The sequence below is a fragment of the Amblyomma americanum genome, chromosome 3 (genome assembly GCF_052857255.1).
Source record: "Amblyomma americanum isolate KBUSLIRL-KWMA chromosome 3, ASM5285725v1, whole genome shotgun sequence".
Taxonomy (NCBI): domain Eukaryota; kingdom Metazoa; phylum Arthropoda; class Arachnida; order Ixodida; family Ixodidae; genus Amblyomma; species Amblyomma americanum.
The window spans coordinates 58,342,354-58,359,638 of NC_135499.1; the positions used below are offsets into that span (position 1 = coordinate 58,342,354).

The 17,285-nt window shown below is 46.7% G+C and overlaps 1 protein-coding gene across 1 annotated transcript in view; it reads right to left on the reverse strand.

Moving 5' to 3' along the window:
* LOC144122983 (chymase-like) overlaps positions 1–17,285 on the reverse strand; it is a 239,161-nt gene that overhangs the window by 4,310 nt on the left and 217,566 nt on the right. Inside the window, exon 8 of the mRNA XM_077655918.1 lies at positions 1,722–1,864. Within this exon, the coding sequence (XP_077512044.1) occupies positions 1,722–1,864 (143 nt within the window). The remainder of the gene's footprint in view (positions 1–1,721; positions 1,865–17,285) is intronic.

Genomic DNA, 17,285 nt, shown 5'->3' on the forward strand with positions numbered 1-17,285 from the left:
GAAATTATTGCATAACCCATGGAACTGTCGAGTGACAGTCGCAGAATTGAGCTAAGCGTGCTGTGGACGATACAAAGGGAGCCTTACACGAAAAATTTATCAAGATCTTGGACTCTCTATAGTTGCTTAAACGACTCAAAACATTTACTCTTCCTTGGGACAAGCCTCGCGTCCTATTCTTCACAGCGATACCTGATCACTAAAGCTGGGCACTCAGTAAAGTGGCACTTTGAACTGAGCACAAGAAAGCAATTCTGAAAACACTCCATTCCGAGTTCGAGGAGAAACAATCACGCTAAACCGGGCTTTATGCGAAAATGTAGGCTCATTGTAATATAAAACAGAACTTACAGAGACTGATTTCTTGATTTATAATAATGGACGCTTATTGTTTTAAGCCACCTGCAGTCTGCTGGCACAATCCGGACGCCCATTTGTACATGACATCAGTTGCTAGCCTAGATAACAGTGTAGTTTTCAAAAAAAAACTATTTCATTATTTCGGAGGCACTAACGACTTCGCGAGTGTAGACTAAGCGGTGGTGTTTTGTTGAAACGCAGTTCTTGTCTCAATAAATCTACTTTGCGCTATGCTGCACCACTTCTTGCGGCGTAACGTGATCCGACACACGCGAGTAGTCCACTGGCAGGGCTAGGCACGATGAATGAAAAAATTGTCTGCGATACCAATACCGGATGCCGTCAAGAATTGTGTTTTCGATAGCGATACGAGATACTAACCGTAAATGAATTTTCTATAAAAATTGGTTTTTGAGGAAAGGAAGTGACGCAGTGACGCAGGTTTTTACTTTGCAGGGCTCACAAAGTAAAAAACCAAACCATCTGTAAGCTCCTAAGAATGAAGGGGAGTCGCTTATTCTGGTTGGGCAACCACTGCAACTTGAAACAAGTTGAAGGGTTGTTGTTTCTAATATAACGGCCAGCCTGCCTCCTCGTCCCATCTCTCCCCGAGTGTGCTGAAGAGCAACATATACGTCTATCCCCTAAACAACGAAAGTTGGAAGAAAGTCGACCGACCAGGCCAAATACACTGGCATGTTCTCTAAGTCCTCCCTTTTTTATTTTGTACTACTCGACGAAAAAAGCGCCGCCAGACAGAGCCCGACACACAGTCAACTCAAACTCTGCGCCAGACGTCTTTCTTGGAGCTTTGAATATGGCAAAAAACACCATACTCCAAAAATCTATTTTTGATGTGAAAACTGCAATACTTTCATTTTGGCACGCGGTACCTAATACAGATATTCGAAATGCATCGAGAGATAGCATCGAAGATATATGTTCGATAGCACCCATGTTTTGCAAGTGGTTAGTATCACGCGGAAGTTCTACCCCTCCCCAATCTTTTCCGTTCCCCTAATGATCTAAGGTGTGCTAGGTTTCATGGCACATAAGCAATTACGGCTATAATGCACCAATACAGGGTTAGAAAATACCTGTTTTTTTTATAAAAGACAATAGTTTTTTCCACATTTACCTCCAACTTTGTTTAAATCATTCCTTTCCTCTAAGCACCTAAACACGCATTAAAAACCAACCAGTCCATTTTCTTCTAGAACAATGTTGAGCGAACAGGTCTATGTTCATTCTAAAATTTGGTGAGACCTTTTGTTCTCATTAACGCAAGTATTGTGCACGACAATAGGACTTGCGTGAAGTAAGGCTGCATTGCATTTCAGAAGTTACGTCGAGCGTCTCACCAAGTGCGGTTGGCCGTCCTTAGCGGTTGCGCAGATCTGTCCCTTCAGATCGGCGCTTGGGTAGGCTTCCTTACAGCGCTGCGAAGTGCGCAACCGGAGGGTGACCCGCTGAAGGTGGTCGCTGTGGTTCAGCCGAGCCTCCTCTGCATGCAGAGAGACAGAGAGAGTGAAATAGAGGTGCTGCAGTGCACTGGCTTCGATATGCGTCACGGGCAGCTCTTTAAGGGCCGCAGAAAGGGGTGTTCGAGCTCGGCTTTAAAATGCTTGCTCTATGTAAAGTACATGCCACCGAGCGTCAGTGCCGCGTACGAGACCTTAGAAGCGAGCGGGAAGCTTACAATACATTTTTGAAAATACCCGCTTTCGCACCTCGCGAAAACCTTGCAGATGACGCATTCGCGCGAAAACCTGGCAGATGACGTCACGTCTTGCAGATGACATCAGCAGCCGGGGGTTATCATTGGTTCACAGTGCCAAATTCTTTCAGACGTCACGCGCTACCACGGCCGCGGCCACTCCGCGTGCGCCGCCGGCGGCGGAGGTAGGGAGGGGACCGAGTAAGTGGGGCCGACGGAGGGCCGCCGTTTTGGCGTGCGAGAGGAGAGGGAAAGACACGAAGACGCAGAAGTGCAAATTTCATCAGCAAGTAACTCAGCTTCCACAAGACGCATTAAAATAATTCTTCCTGGGGGATAATTATGAGCCATCATTTTTTAACGTCCCAGACACATCGCACCTTTATTGAGACCCCCTTTCCGGGTCCCTTTAAGTTAACCGAAGAAAACAGCTGGAGGTCTTCGTGCGCTAATGCTTTAATTTCCGAGGGACACTGCGGAGAAGAAATAAGCCTTTTCTTTTTGCCTTCCTTTAATCTCAGTACATGAAGCGATATTAAGTTCAGAAATAACTTACAACAGCTGCTTTCGCAATTTGTTTCACTGAAATTTGCTTGCAGTTATTCAGACTCCATCTCAATAAGTGGGCTGTGAGTCGCCTTCTATGAATATTCTGTATAATAAAAAAATTCATAGGGTTCTAATGCAGTTAAACCGAGTAGACTTGCGAAAGCAGATGTTGATTCTTCAATTTGGGGAAAATATTCAAGCGCCGACCAATCGTTAAAAAGATGACGTTTCGGCTCCCGTAAGCCGGGGCCGAAACGTCATCTTTTTAACGATTGGTCGGCGCTTGAATATTTTCCGCCATGAACATACCCGACCAGACGGGTTTCCGTCGAACACTGGATTTTATTCTTCGATTGGAGTTGACACTGAAGCTCCGCCTTGAAGGGCAGCTGCACTACTTCCAGAATTTCGCGATATTCTACGACTCAAATTTATATATAGGCTTTAGGTGAAGCATGCCAAGTGTTTTTGCACTAGCATTTAACATAGTGACCTAATCGACGATTTGAATTCTTGTGCCTCAAATCACCAGAGGAATGCGCTGAAGTTCACTGGCATGTCACGGAAGGTATGATTTTAAATTAGTGCTGCCATCAGCCACACCTTGCCGTGCCTCGTTGGATGCTGCCAAAAAAAAAAAAAACTCTTGGTGGGCTTAGCCTTGGGTGGCGTTAGACTTTTTCCTTCAAAGCAGGCGTGCATGCGTTGAAAATGTACCGATCCCTTCGATGACGTCATCATGCGGCACCACTTTGCGTTGTGCGCTGAGGAGAAGCTTCAAGACTGTCGCGATTTCAATCGGCAATTATTTCATCGTTTTAAATGCTAGCACAAAAGAACTTCGCGTGCTTTACCAGCAAATTTCACACATTCTACCCTTTTAAACTCGTCGATTTCAAATACCTATGCGGTTGTCCTTTGAGGGTTTCACGCGATATCTTTGGTGGGTTAATGCCGAAATATGCAGAGTTGGTTATTCTTTACTTAATATTGCCGCGAATCTTTGCGGTGTTTGTTCATTCTTCAAAGGTGCCGGCACGCCGCTTTCTCGTTTTGTTTGCGATACAAGACGCGACCAGATTATTATCGATTGATCGCATGCAGGCAGAGCTGGTTCTACGTTGTTCCAGAATGTTCTAGGAACTTTTCACAGTTTACCTCGAAAGTTCGCTATCAGCCAGTTGGGCTAGTTGGTGCATGGTTTTGAATAAAAAAGACGATGAGCAAAAGAGAGAACTCAGGAGGAAGACAGATAGACAGGCGATTATCGATAGTGCCTTCCACACTCCATTATGGCGGCTACAGACATGCCCAGGTCTGTTCTTGCGAGTGCTACGTGGGATGAAGCTAGGCTCATTTATGTTTTATAATACAAGTCCAGGTTCATGGACATTACTGGCGTACTAAACCAGTGGGGTTCGTTTTTGACAATGAATAACAGAACAGTAACAGCGTCCCGATGAGGGATCTGCTTATAAATTGATTGTTATAGTGCCGTCTAGCGATATACGATAAGATTGCGTTGAAAAACGACCTTCCGTTGTAAAGATTTGGTTCTTCAGAACTTCTGAATATGCATCAGAGACCTTGCAGGCAGTCTTGGAAGCAGCTTTTTGCAAAGGAATTGGGGAGACTGGAATGAAAAGGCGACGATGGCGAAGTCTGAATGGTTTGTTATTGTGAGTTAGCTCAGCAAGGATCACTGTCTTCGTGCTTTGCAGCAGGTGTTATCAACCGCGTAAAGCTCCATTGGTCGCATTGATACAGGCGAACGGGCTGCGCTGAGAAGTATGGCCACGCGTGAACTCTAACACGGCAGCTCCCACAGCTCGCCGGCTTGAATATACATCGTCACATTTCGCACATAAGTTCTCCGAAGGGCAAAGAGCACTGCCAGTGATAAACCAAATTCTTCAAGCTTAGCGCACAGCCGAACCCGCGCCGTTTTCAAAGGCGTCAATAAACCTCTCGTGGCGTCGTTATCCAGCCGTCCAACAGACCTGACGTTGGAGGCCCAGGGCATTTTGTGGCTTACTTATTTAAAAGTGATCGGTTGACACAGAAACCTTAAATTAAAAAACGCCGTCGCCGTCCTGTGTGCCCTGATTGAAAGCCGCCATGTTCATCTGCTTCCGCATCGCGTGCTGCATCTTTGTCGCTGAGCTTTCACACTTCTTTAATTTTTCTGTTCAAGCTCGCTGATAAGGACGCTTACATCTGCTCTAGGCGGCATGTATTTCGCGAAGCAAGTTTGTTTTTCACTATGGCCAAACGGGCGAACTGGTGATACATGTATTAAGGATAAACCACGCCCAAGACGTAGACGGAAAGAAGAGGAAACACAGGACAAACGCTGACTCACAACTGAAGGTTTAATCACAGGGACCAATGGAATATAACTAAAACGAGGCCAATAAATCAAATAAGCAGAGAACAACCAAACGCAAGTGTTGCTACGTGGAGTCAAGCTATAGAGCCTCCCTGTCATGCAGTAATACAGATGGCTTGCTGTCACAACTTTGTTTTTTTTTTAGTGCGATAGCTACATTGGCCACAAACTCGCAGTTTCGCCGTGCTCGCCTTCCCACCGTGCTCGCATTCTCACCGTGGTCGCACCGGACCACGTGACCAGTCAACGAGCCAGAGAACCAGACTAACCTGGACTTGCAATAAAGATGAATAAAGGCTAACCAAGCTATGCCTTTGTTTTCGCTATGTATATCCTGGTATAGCCGAGCTAAGCCACTGCCAATTTTTTTCCTCACGTGATATGCTTCCATAATCTCTCGTGTTAACCGGCTTGGGTATCTGAACAGCACATCACTGTATATACGTTCTGCCTGAATTGTTTTTTCACAACAATGTCTGTAGAGAGCACGCTCTCGTAAATCCTGAAGAGACAGCATATGAGACACGTTCTCTGTGGTAAATACCGTTACTATAACCGTAGGGAACAGCGCTTGGTGACTTAAAGCTATTGACGAAGCGAAACGATGCGCTTGAGCTTTAAGGACCATGTCAGCTAAGTGGTGAGCTCTGATGAGAAAGCGCCATTTGGGACCTTGTGCACTAAACGTGCTGCCAACGGGTGTGGTTGTGGGAATGGCGGAGGCAGTGTGCTGTACACCAACCTATTTTGGTTGTATCTCCGTGAAAGAGCGACAAGCTTGGGGCTTTTAAAGCATGAAGTTCTTTCCAGCGTGTATTCTGAGTTCCTTCTACGTCGTTTCTGCTTTTCTGGGCGTTGCATATATATTTAAGTTTGCTACACTTACTTCTAATTGCGACCTTGATTTGTGGAAACAAAGCTCTTTAGCATGCGTTTAGTCTCTTGATCAAACGTGCTAGCAAGAATAGCAAAGTTTTTATGACTCCGTGCTTAAATGCTCCGCCTATTGTCCCGCAAGGACTCCTTATGCCAAAGCAAACTGATTAAAGTTTGAGATTCTGAACCTTCTGAGGAATACAATGCACCGAATGGGCTGAAAATCAGTTAGCGTTATGCACTATAATTGAGCCCTTATTCAGGCGAATTCATTAAAGATTCTTCCGTCATGACATCATTGTCTTAGTGAGCTCTTATAAGTCTGCGAAGATAAAACACGGGAAACACGAAATTAAAAATGAGTATGAAGCGGCTACGCTACACAAGAGAAAGGTGATAGCACGAAGTGGAAGGTAACCGCAACAGTAGCTTCAGCGTCGGGCTCAAGAGAAGTGAAAGCTAGAGAGTCCGTTTCAGGTGCTACGATAAGCGAACAAAATACGTGTACAAAGCGTCGTGAGAGACGCCATATCCCGGGTCTCTATCCCGTACTAAATACCGGCAATTCCTTATAGACGCCGCTTAAATATAAAGTGAATATAGTGAACCTAAATAGCGTATTCATCAATTTCTGGGTTGATGAAATTTCGAGGCATATATCTAAAATATTTCCCTTTGTTATAAGAACGCAACCAATTTAGAGCAATTTTAGGTGGACAGCTGTTCCCTTGGGGTCAAAGCGAGGACATCTGCGTAGCAGGTGTTCGACTCTTACATTGCGCAGGCAGTCATTGGCCGCTGGTGAATTGGCTGTCTCAGTCAGGTAGGAAGAAGCGGACACAAAACGATGTCTCGCTCGTACGCACTGACAAGAGCATCGTTTTACAGCGGCATAGCTGGTGTGGTAACTGGAAAAGCAGCGCAGTGCCAAGGTTGCACAGGCGGCGGCTCCAGTTTTCCAAACAGTTCGAAATGTCAATTTCGCGTGTTGAATGGGCAGAGATTTCGGCTCTATAAAATAATTTCAATTTATTGCCCTAAATCGCCCAATGGTTTGATTTTCTTAGCAGGAAGAAAGAGCAGAAAAACGTAACAGCACACCCACACTCATAGGCAATGATCTCGCCTTTTGCGCCGGAAGAGGAGTATGCTGCTAACAGGAACGTACAGCACCAAAACCTGCGGAGGCAACCAAGAGCGCGCTGCGCGAGCTAAGAAGAAAATGTTTTTGTTATGTTTTATGGCACAAAAGCGACTGAGGCTATCATGCGCCAAAGACGAGGTTAGAAGTCTATTTATTTAATTACTTGACAGAGTTTGTTTCCAATCTTCACCTAAAAGCAATCTTTCACTTAAAAGCATTATTAGATGCAATGACCGGTGTTCGCTGTCAAACGCAATGGAATGTTTTTCCTTAGTGTTTGCAGTCTTGCTGTTTCCTGCGTGGAAATATACCACGGTTTGCTGTTAGCTCATCGCCGCATGATTCTTGTTTTGTCAGTGTGAAGTTATGAGTAAGGTGTGTACTCTATACGAAGGCGGCAGAGAATCACTTCCTTTCAACGTTCCTGGTGCAGACTTCCATTTACCTGAAGCTGGGTTTACCAAGTGTTGATTGTTGCTTACGTCATCTTCCCAAGCAGCCTACCATTCTTTTTCTTAACTTACGGTGTACAAAGCTCATGCAATCATTAAAAAGTATATATACTTTACTTTATCTGCTTCCTATAAGCTTGAGCAGCGCACAAGTCTGCTCTCTCCTTTCCTTTTATTCCGACCTGACTGGGAATTCAGGAGTGCTTTATGCTTCGCCCTTGAGCTGTGGATGTTTTTATGTCGAGCATAATCTCACCAAGTAGCGTTTTTTCTCTGGACACACAGACTGCGTAACATTTGCACGTGAAGATCGATGCGCACTATAGAAGCCTTACTGTTTTTTTTTTCCTTTCTATTGTACTACTGCGCTTGCAACATAAACATGTTTTTAAACCATTGGTATAAAATTCTGCGGAAGCACTGTATTTTACTTCGAGTGCCAGAAATTCACGCATATGTTGTTTTTTAGTTTGTTTTTTACGTAACTCAGTAAGAGTGAAATCACAGTTTAGGAAAAATGTACCGTGAAGGTAAACTGTGCCGTCTTTGCACAGGTAATGTGTCGAGTACGCCGAGATGCTGAAAAACCTCTTCAAATCTTCAAATCTCAAGAGCAGTGGCATGGACCGCCTGGTAGCTTGAGCTTTGTTGGTAAACAGTGTTCTAAATGGGCGCTTTGTAGATTTTGGCTAACAGATATCTCTCGGTAGTGAACAGATATTTAGAATGTAGGAGAATGTGAGCATGCTTCTTTTGTCCGCAAGTGGTGGTTCATTGGTTTCTACATATGGCCCGTTTATGGGTGACGTCCTGTACGCAACAGTTAAAAGACGCAAACCCAAATTGTACACTGACTCCAGTAATTACAATTCCCGTGGCCTTGTCTTACATTTATGATGGTCTTGGCGTAGTCTAAGCACGATCGTACGAGACAGTCATAAATTTGTAGAGAGAGACGGAGAGAAAAAGAGACTCGACCTGTCAGAACCCCAGTGTTTCTTTGAATGAACTTTGAGTGTATCCAGACGCCGCGAAGTAGTCCTTTTAAACGTGTTTATTCGAGGCAGGAAGGTGAGTTTTTTATCAAACCTTATGCCAAGAAATTTGTTTTAATTTTTTATTGGTAATTCGGTTTCGTTCAGGTGTAGTGTGCGAACCGCCTGAAAGCGTCCTTTGAGTGAGAAAAAGATGGCCACTGCTTTTTGTGGAGAAAAACGGCGACTATTTCTGCCCGCCAAACTTGCCAGTTTATTAACCATACCTTAACTTGTCGTTCGCAAGTTGATACGTTGGCGGACTTGCAAGCTATCAGAAGATCGTCTACATAGATCGCGTACATTTTTCTAATAGAATTCATTTTTACAAAGAATAATGTTGTACTTGAAATGCATCCTGACCCAGATCATTGGGAAGCCGTTTTTACATAACGTTATGATGCACGAGGCAATGAAGGAAAAGGTAAATAATAAAATCCCGCCCAATTTTTAAATATTTCAGGAGCAGCCAAAAGAATATTTGAGGTAAGCAAACCGAAGATGCTGAGTTTGTTTGAATTTGCCGCTATTTGTATACGGTTTGCCGCTGGAAGTTAATTCGAATATGTCAAGTAAAACTATACATAAAACATATTTTCTCTTTATAGTTTACATGGGGACGTAGAGTAAAAAGAATGCAAAAGATCAACAGTGTTGTTTAGAGAACTAATTTGTGTCAACTATGTCCTTACTATAGGGAAAATGGCAGTTTTTGGTAGGTTTCAGCAGCATTTATTGAAAAATCTTTTGCATTTAATACTTAATGGAACATACGAAAAAAGAGCTAAATAAATTTGCTTTTTAGGCACACAAAATTGAATAAGGAATTGCACGTTGCAACTGAAAATGTTATTTGCAAAAACAAAATTTTAGTTGAAAATTAAACGAATATTGTAAAGACAGGCTTTCATTTAAAAAGAAAAAATGTTAAGAATGATCTGAAATATTCAAAATGTTGGGTATTCTATTGACCACCCCCTATTAAGAAAGGAACTTCTACCTTAAATAGTAGAAACTTGAGAAAAAATAAACAGAAACAACATAGTTGGGCACAGGATCGCGGCCGCCTGTGTTCCAGGCTCGTTTTCGCCATCGATGATGTCAAAACTTAATCCCGATGAAACAGCAGCATCTTCAGACTTCCTGCTGCTTGGGCCATCGATAAAATCAAGCGCAGACAAAGCGGAGTTCTGAAATTGCGATGTTATAGAGCGTGCGTATCGCATGTGGTGGCTGCCAAGGTACTTTAACGCTACCGCGTCTTCGGCACGTGTTCACAAAATGCCACCTTGCGGGAAAAAAAACAATTACTTCGAAGACGAAATTTAACTTGTGTAGTTACAAGCCTGATGACGGAGCGTGCCTGTAGGCAGCGCGGAAAGCTCCGGAGTCGAGTGGCGAAATCATCGCCATCGGGATATGAGCGCAGTACGACGTTTTCGAGTCTTCGAAGTGAGTTTTAAAAATGCCGCCTCCCAGGAAAAAGGGAAACTACATCGCAAACAAAGAAAAACTGGCTTAACCAGGTCTGACAAGCCAGTTATCCACAGATGGGTTTTCGGAGCGAGGATTGCGTGGTGTCAATTTTCTGGCCTTCATTCGTCTTGGCTTAACACGTTTCACTCCCCTGAGGTTGGCCGTGTGCAGCCTTGCTAGAGATATGGGCTTTGCGCTGATTTTATCGCTAATGTTTCTTTTCGAGGACAGTGCAAATTAAACAGTGCGGGCCATCCTGGCTGAATGGCAACAAGACGGACTGGCACACGCACTCACCACACACCCATTCGGGGTGCACCGGACGGCTCCCGCCGCATCGTGGCGTCCTCTTGGCGTAGCACCAGCTGTTATGATCGGTGACGGACCAACGCGTCAGTGCATTCTCACGCACACTCTCCCGTGAGCTGACGCATGAATCAGGCATGAGGCCCAGCCTCGGCGGCGGCAGCGCCAGCTGACAGGGTGCCTCCCCTTTTTGCTCCAAGTGCAGTGCCACCGGGAAAACAAGGGATTCCCTATTTTCTGATCACGGCGGCGGCAAGTGGTGCGAGCCATTTTTTGAGAGCGTTAGCTACTACTCATCACGTTTCTCTATTTCTTGGGGTCTGCTACCGCCTCTCTTAAGCGTGAAGTTTTCTAATTCCCAGGAAATCAAGATGGTCCCATAGTAAATCGATATAGCAACCCAATTGGTGGTTGATTGCTTACGTCATTATTATATTTAAATGGTGATTTATTGGTGACGACGCCAATATATCCAACTGGTGATTGATTGTTGACGTCACTAATAAATCCAAGATGTCAAATTCGTATTTCCATTGGCGTACCTTACTTTAATCTCATTCATATCAATTCAAGGAAACTAAACATCTAGCACTCGTTACTTAAACGTCTTCCAGACGGCTTGTTTTTTTCCCACGGGAGCCGTTACCAGAAGTCAACGACCTTTCTAGAAGGCCGTTGATTAGTAATCAGACCCAAACAAGGCAGAGCAACCTCCCTTGTGGTATACCACCTCCACTGTGCCTGCAACGAAATCTTCATTGTTGTCGGGAAGCTGTTCATAGTCACCAAAACAACTTCGGGAGTGCCCCGGTGACGCCTCCTGCGGTGGTCACATCCCCAAGGCGTGAAGAGTGCCCGGCTCAATGGAAATTTTTCATAGTACTATATTCCCCACTTAGAAACGAGGGGATCCCAGATTCTACCTTTTCATATGCAAGGCATATGTGCAGTGCCCGCTTATTTCTTGTTTTTGTCACGTCATCTCACTTCCGCATACTGACTCCTGTAAACATGTAGAAGAAATTCCTCCAATTTTCAACTTCAACCCGTCCACAACCTTCCCGCCCTGATGCGAACCCATTCACGCAACATTGGCCGCAATGGTTTATGGTCGTTCAACGTCCCGAAAAGACTCAGGCTATGAGGGACGCCGTAGTTAAGGGCTCATGAAATTTCCACCACGTGGTGTTCTTTAATGTGCGCTGACATCGCACAGCATCCGGGCCTCAAGAATTTCGCCTCCATCAAAATTAAAGCCTCGCGGCAGGAATGGATTCCGCGTTTTTCGAATCAGCAGCCGAGTGCCATAACGACTGAGTCATCGCGGCGGCCTACATGGACCGCAATACTTCTAACGCCACTATAGTGGCAATAGGCTCAAAAGAACACGTGAGAACGATGCTAAAATGGAGCAAAAAAGCAGACATTACGATATTTCATCTGTGTTTTAATTCGTTGTTCTCACCGGCGGCCAACAGCGCGCCCCTGGCTGCGATGTCTGACCACATCAGAAAGAAGCGCACCAGGGCCTTTACCTCCACACCGATCTCGATGAGACAAAGTTCGAGCTTCAGTACATCCAGGATGGATTGCGCTTGGCAAGACAAGTCATCGCCCATCATCCTGAACGGTTTTACCAGCAGATTCACAAGCTGACAAACAGCGCCAAACACCTCAGATGCCTCCCGTATCCACCAAAAAGACATCGCGTTGCGCACCACGTCAAAATCATCCTTGAGGCTCTACAGAGAGATTTGGTACGGACTGTAACAATATGCTCTTGGCCGGAACAAGGGGGGCACATTGGAAATGAGCAAGCACAGGAGTTGGCGTGTGAGGCATCACTGCACCGTTTCTAACTTCGGGACATACGGCGCCGATGACGCTCCCGAAAGATCCTGATGAGTGTCAGCGACGCCGCTGCCAATGAAGACGAAACGAGCTTCTCTCCAAGGCGCTGAAATGCGATGGCCCCGTTCCCCTCAATATGGCACGAGGTGGCCAGGTATTCATCAAGCGAGCACGATGAGGATTCGCTCGCAAAGACAACGTCATCGCCCGATGTCACTACCCTGGCCTCAAAACCACGCGACAGAGCAAGCAGACCACATCTGTACTCTCCAGAAGTACGCGCATCATTGAGGTATTTGGCCTGCAGGCACGAGGGATCCCGCACGCTACGTCACCTCTTTTAGGACAGCCCTCCTGGAGAATAGTCTTTGGCATCACGGCGCGATCTGAATTCGGACCTATGAAGAATGGGTTGGGCCGCACTGGCGGCGTAACGAGACATGGGGTCCGTTGGGGTTAAGCGTGCGAGGCGTTCATAGCCAACCACTATTAATCCCCCACCCCAAACATCTGCGGTCTCGAGCTATGCGATGAAGATTCTGGAATGAAAAAGAGCTGACAGGTGACGTAGGGCGCTCGTTTGAGCATGCACATATTAACGTGAGAGCGTTAAGGAGCTCGTGTCTCATAAAATCCGGCGTCGCCATCGCTACCCGTGAGCGAAAAATGTGCAAAAATCTTCAGAGAAGCAACCTAGGAGGCAGGAGGGACACCTCCGTAACCTTGCGACGTCAGCACAACCTGCCCATCGCATAACGAGAAAATTGCTTACCGTGGCAGGTGGCATTTAAATTATTGATATGCCGTGACAGGTTCCTCGAAAGATAAACCTAGGTTGCACAAACCACACCAGCGACAGCACCTGCCATTGCAGATCAGTGGCGCATCCCTTAACCGCTGGTCCACTCCGCCGGGAGAGGGGTGATGCCTCCAAGGGATATGATAATGCTCCGTAGAAAAGGATCAATTCTCGATATATGAGCATTAAACAATTAAGCTACCGCAACATATCCTTAAGGCAGAGCTTAAATGTCGCCTTCAATTTTTTCTATGCAAATTGAAGTAGTAAAGCTAAAATTTGAGGATTATTAGCTGCAAGCTTGTGATGTCTTAGAAAAGCTTGCGAAATGAATAAACATAGTAGCTAAATTGATTTCAACGGCTTGCGCTAGAAGGCCGCGCTGTCTGCACGCAATAAGCTCCGTAAGCACTTATCCGTGCAGCGAGAACTCTAAGAACAAAGGAAAATTTTATTGGCTGAAAACACCTTGACCTCTGCTCTTATGATGTCGCAATACTTCTATGCCTGCATAGTGGCTCTTTTTTTCGAACTTGTCTCCCTATTAGGTATTGTTACCTAAGGGCGCTGTTCACGAATCCTGTTCACGAGACTTGAAGAACCACATAAGGTGAGCACGGCGGCAAACGAGCTTGTGTTAAAATTCCACGACCACAAAAAACTAAAGGAAACCATGAGGAACACTCTCTGCGTAATTATTCAGCTAGTTAATAATAATAATATTATCTTTTATTCACTTCAATTCGTAAGTACATGCTCCAGCCCGTTTAATTGTTTCCGCTTGTGTGCGTGGCTGGGCAGACGGGGTGTGAAGTACATGACTCAGCAGTGAATAAAATACAAAAACAAAAGCACAACAAGAGCACGAACCACATACAGACTCAGAAACTGCTTCTGCGATGCAAGGCGAAGCAATGCACAAGAAACGTGCAGTACAAGAAAGTATGCCACCGTTATCACTTTCATACACGAAATGACAACGCCAAGAACATTGCAAAAAAAGGTTTAAAATTTGTCACTCAGTATTATTATTCAACCACAATGGAAGAAATTTGTTAAGCGGTTTTAATTTGTTAATGCTCGAGGCCGTTTTTATCTTATAGAAGTAATAAGGAACAGAATGACTGTTTTTTTCATAACTAGTTAAGATGCGTGGCACGACGTATTTTTCCAACTTACGGAGAGGCTGTGGTTTAATATTGTCGATTTTAAAGGAGCTGTGGAAGATATTTTTGTGCCATATGCAAAAAAATACATTGCTTGTGTACAGATAGCATCTCAAAATGCTCCATACTGGCTATTACTGTTTTATCATGATAGTTGTTTCCGTAGGAGAGATTAGCTGCATTCTGTACAGTATGCGGCTTAAAATATTTCGTTTATATAATGATGCGGTGCGTGATTTGTTTTTTCATATCGCAATATGGACTCTCCTCGCCCTTTATAGACCATTTTTCTTACCGACATATTGCATATAGATCTTAGGGCATACATATTGCCACACTGCTGACATTCTGCCGCCGCCACTTGGTAGCCGAACGTCTTCTTTGCCTTGAATGAGCGCTGCTGTTCGGCAAGCCTCTCCCCAGTAAACGGCTGCGCAGTAAACCGGCGATAGTACGCGCAGAGGCCCAAGAAACGACGCAGGCTCCGTTTGTCTGTAGGCTTGGGCAAGGCAGCTACGGCGGTCGTCTTTTCAGGGTTTCGAATAACACCTCGAGCGCTGACAATGTCACCAAGAAACTAACTCATGAAACGCAAAGTGACATTTTTCGGGCGTCAGATAGAGACCAGCGGTACGTATGGCCTTGAAAACAGCACGCAAATGTTTAAGATGCTCATCGAACGTGTCAGAGAAGATCACGACATCGTCGAGATATACGAGGCACGACTGCCACTTTAGGCCAGAGAGCACGGTGTCCATCATTCGTTGGAATGTGGCAGGGGCCGAGCACAAGCCAAAAGGGAACACCTTAAACTCGTACAAAACGTCAGGAGTAATAAAGGCGGTCTTCTCTCGGTCGCGTTCGCCGACCTCTATTTGGCAGTACCCACTGCGCAGGTCAAGGGACGAAAAGTAGGGGGCATGGCGCTGGCGGTCTAGGGAGTCATCAATGCGTGGCCGAGAATACACATCCTTTTTCGTGACGTTATTGAGCCGTCTGTCATCCACGCAGAACCTGAGGATGCCATCTTTCTTCGTGACGAGGACAACAAGCGATGCCCAGGGGCTCGTGGACGGTTCTATGACGTCATTCTGGAGCATTTGTGTAACTTGGCGGCGGATGGCGTCACATTCTTTTGAAGACACCCGATAAGAGCGCTAGCATAGTGGTCTTTGGTCGTCGGCAACGATAATTTGGTGCTTTGTAAGCGGCGCCTGTCGCACCTTGGCAGTTGATGCAAAACAGTCGCGGAACAAATAGATGAGGTTTTCCACGCAGCGTTTCTGACTGGCCAATAGATGCGGGTTTAAGTCGGTCGGAATGGCTGTAGCCGTTACCTCGTCATGCTCTGATGTGGTGGACAAAGAGCACTGCCTGGTACACTCTCCAAGCTCATCAAAATAAGCGACGGCCGCTGTATTCGTTAAATGTTGCAGTTCACGAGTAAATTTGGTGACTAAAATGTCGTTGCGGCCGTTGGCAAGTTCTATTAGGCCTCGAGCTACACAAACTTGCTGAGCGAGGAACAGCGACATGTTCACTTCAGTGATGCCAATAGTGCCGGTGCTGTCATTACACTCGACTGTGACGAACTTGCTGGCTCGCTGAGGGATTGTTATGTGGTATTCACATACGCTTAACATTACTCTGCTGGGCTCGGTGTTGATGTCAACGGCTCGCTGGGCGGAAAAAGATACCATGAGCTCCCTAAGGTCGATGACCGCACCATAGTCTGGAAGGAGATCCATGCCCAGAATGAGATCTTTTGAACAGTCACGTAATACGGCAAAGAAACCAGTGAAGGTATGACCGCGGATCTGGATGCGACAGGTGCAGACGCCGATCGGCGTCACTACATGGCCACCGGCGGTACGAATCACGGGTCCACACCAAGGTGTCAGAACCTTACGGAGAGTCGCCGCGAGCTGACTGCTCACCACAAAAAAAAAAAACAGCGCCGGTATTTACGAGTGCGGTCACTTCATGACTATCGGCGGTTGCTAAAATGTCGGCAGAAACTAATCGTTCGCAGCACGTCGGTGAGTTCGTCGGATCGGGTCGTCGCCGCTCGGGCCGTCGCGTCGAATCGTCCGATAGAGGCTGTTGACTCTGTGCAGCGGCGGCGGCCCTAGCCCCGAAGAACGCCGTCTTCAGTTTTCCCGGCGAGGGGACGTGCCTCTGAACTGACCAGAGGATGATGGCCGACTGGGCGAAGCAAAGCGCCTCGGGGATGGCAATCGCGATTGGCGCCGCTGTGAGGTCGGGGGCAGTACCTGAGCGGATAGGTACTCCTCTATGTCCCGCGGTCTTTCACCATAGCGCGGCCGAGGTGCGTCCGATGGGAATCCTCTCAAACCCATCCGCCGGTACGGGCAATCCCGCAGAATATGGCCGGGCTCCCCACAGTGGTAGCAGGGCGGGCGATTGTTGGACGTTTGCCACACGTTCGCTTTGTGAAAGGACGGCACAGGTCCTGCTGCTGATCAACGGGACGCAGGTAACGATGGGGTGGTCGTGGTCCAGCAACGAGGCGAAACGCTTGCGGCGTGGGGGCAGGTCGGCGCAGGGCATCGCTATCAGACATCACGTGCGGCTATGATAGTGGTGCTGGTGGTGGCCTGCACCGCTCGCCGGATTTCGTCACGGAGGACATCGCCTGTAGAAGGTATGCTTGCCGACGGAGCATTCAAGTGGAGGTGTCGCAGTTCTTCGCGGACAATGCTCCGCAGAAGGTCTCCCAACGCCTCATCCCCGGGGGCTGGCAAGGACATGCAGTAGTGAGTGGCCGCTACATTTGCCTGACAGCCGTATTGGGCGCTCAGTTCCTGCAATGAACTTTCCATGCTCGTAGCTTCCTCGGCGAAGGCGGCGACGGCTCTCGGAGGGTCGCGCATGAGGCCAGCAAACAGCTGGTCCTTTACCGTACGCATAAGGTGCCGCACCTTTCTAGCTTCGGGCGTGGCCGAGTCGGCCCGATTGAAGAGGCCTGTCATGTCCTCTATAAACATGGCCACGCTCTCGTTGGATTGCTGCGGCCTGGAGCGGAAAGCAATTTCAGCATTTTACTTTCGCTCGCTCGAGCTTAATGTGGCGAGCAACACACGGCGAAAAGCTGCCCAGTTGGAGAAGAAAGCCTCGTGGTTCTCGAACCACGTTTTCGCCGAGT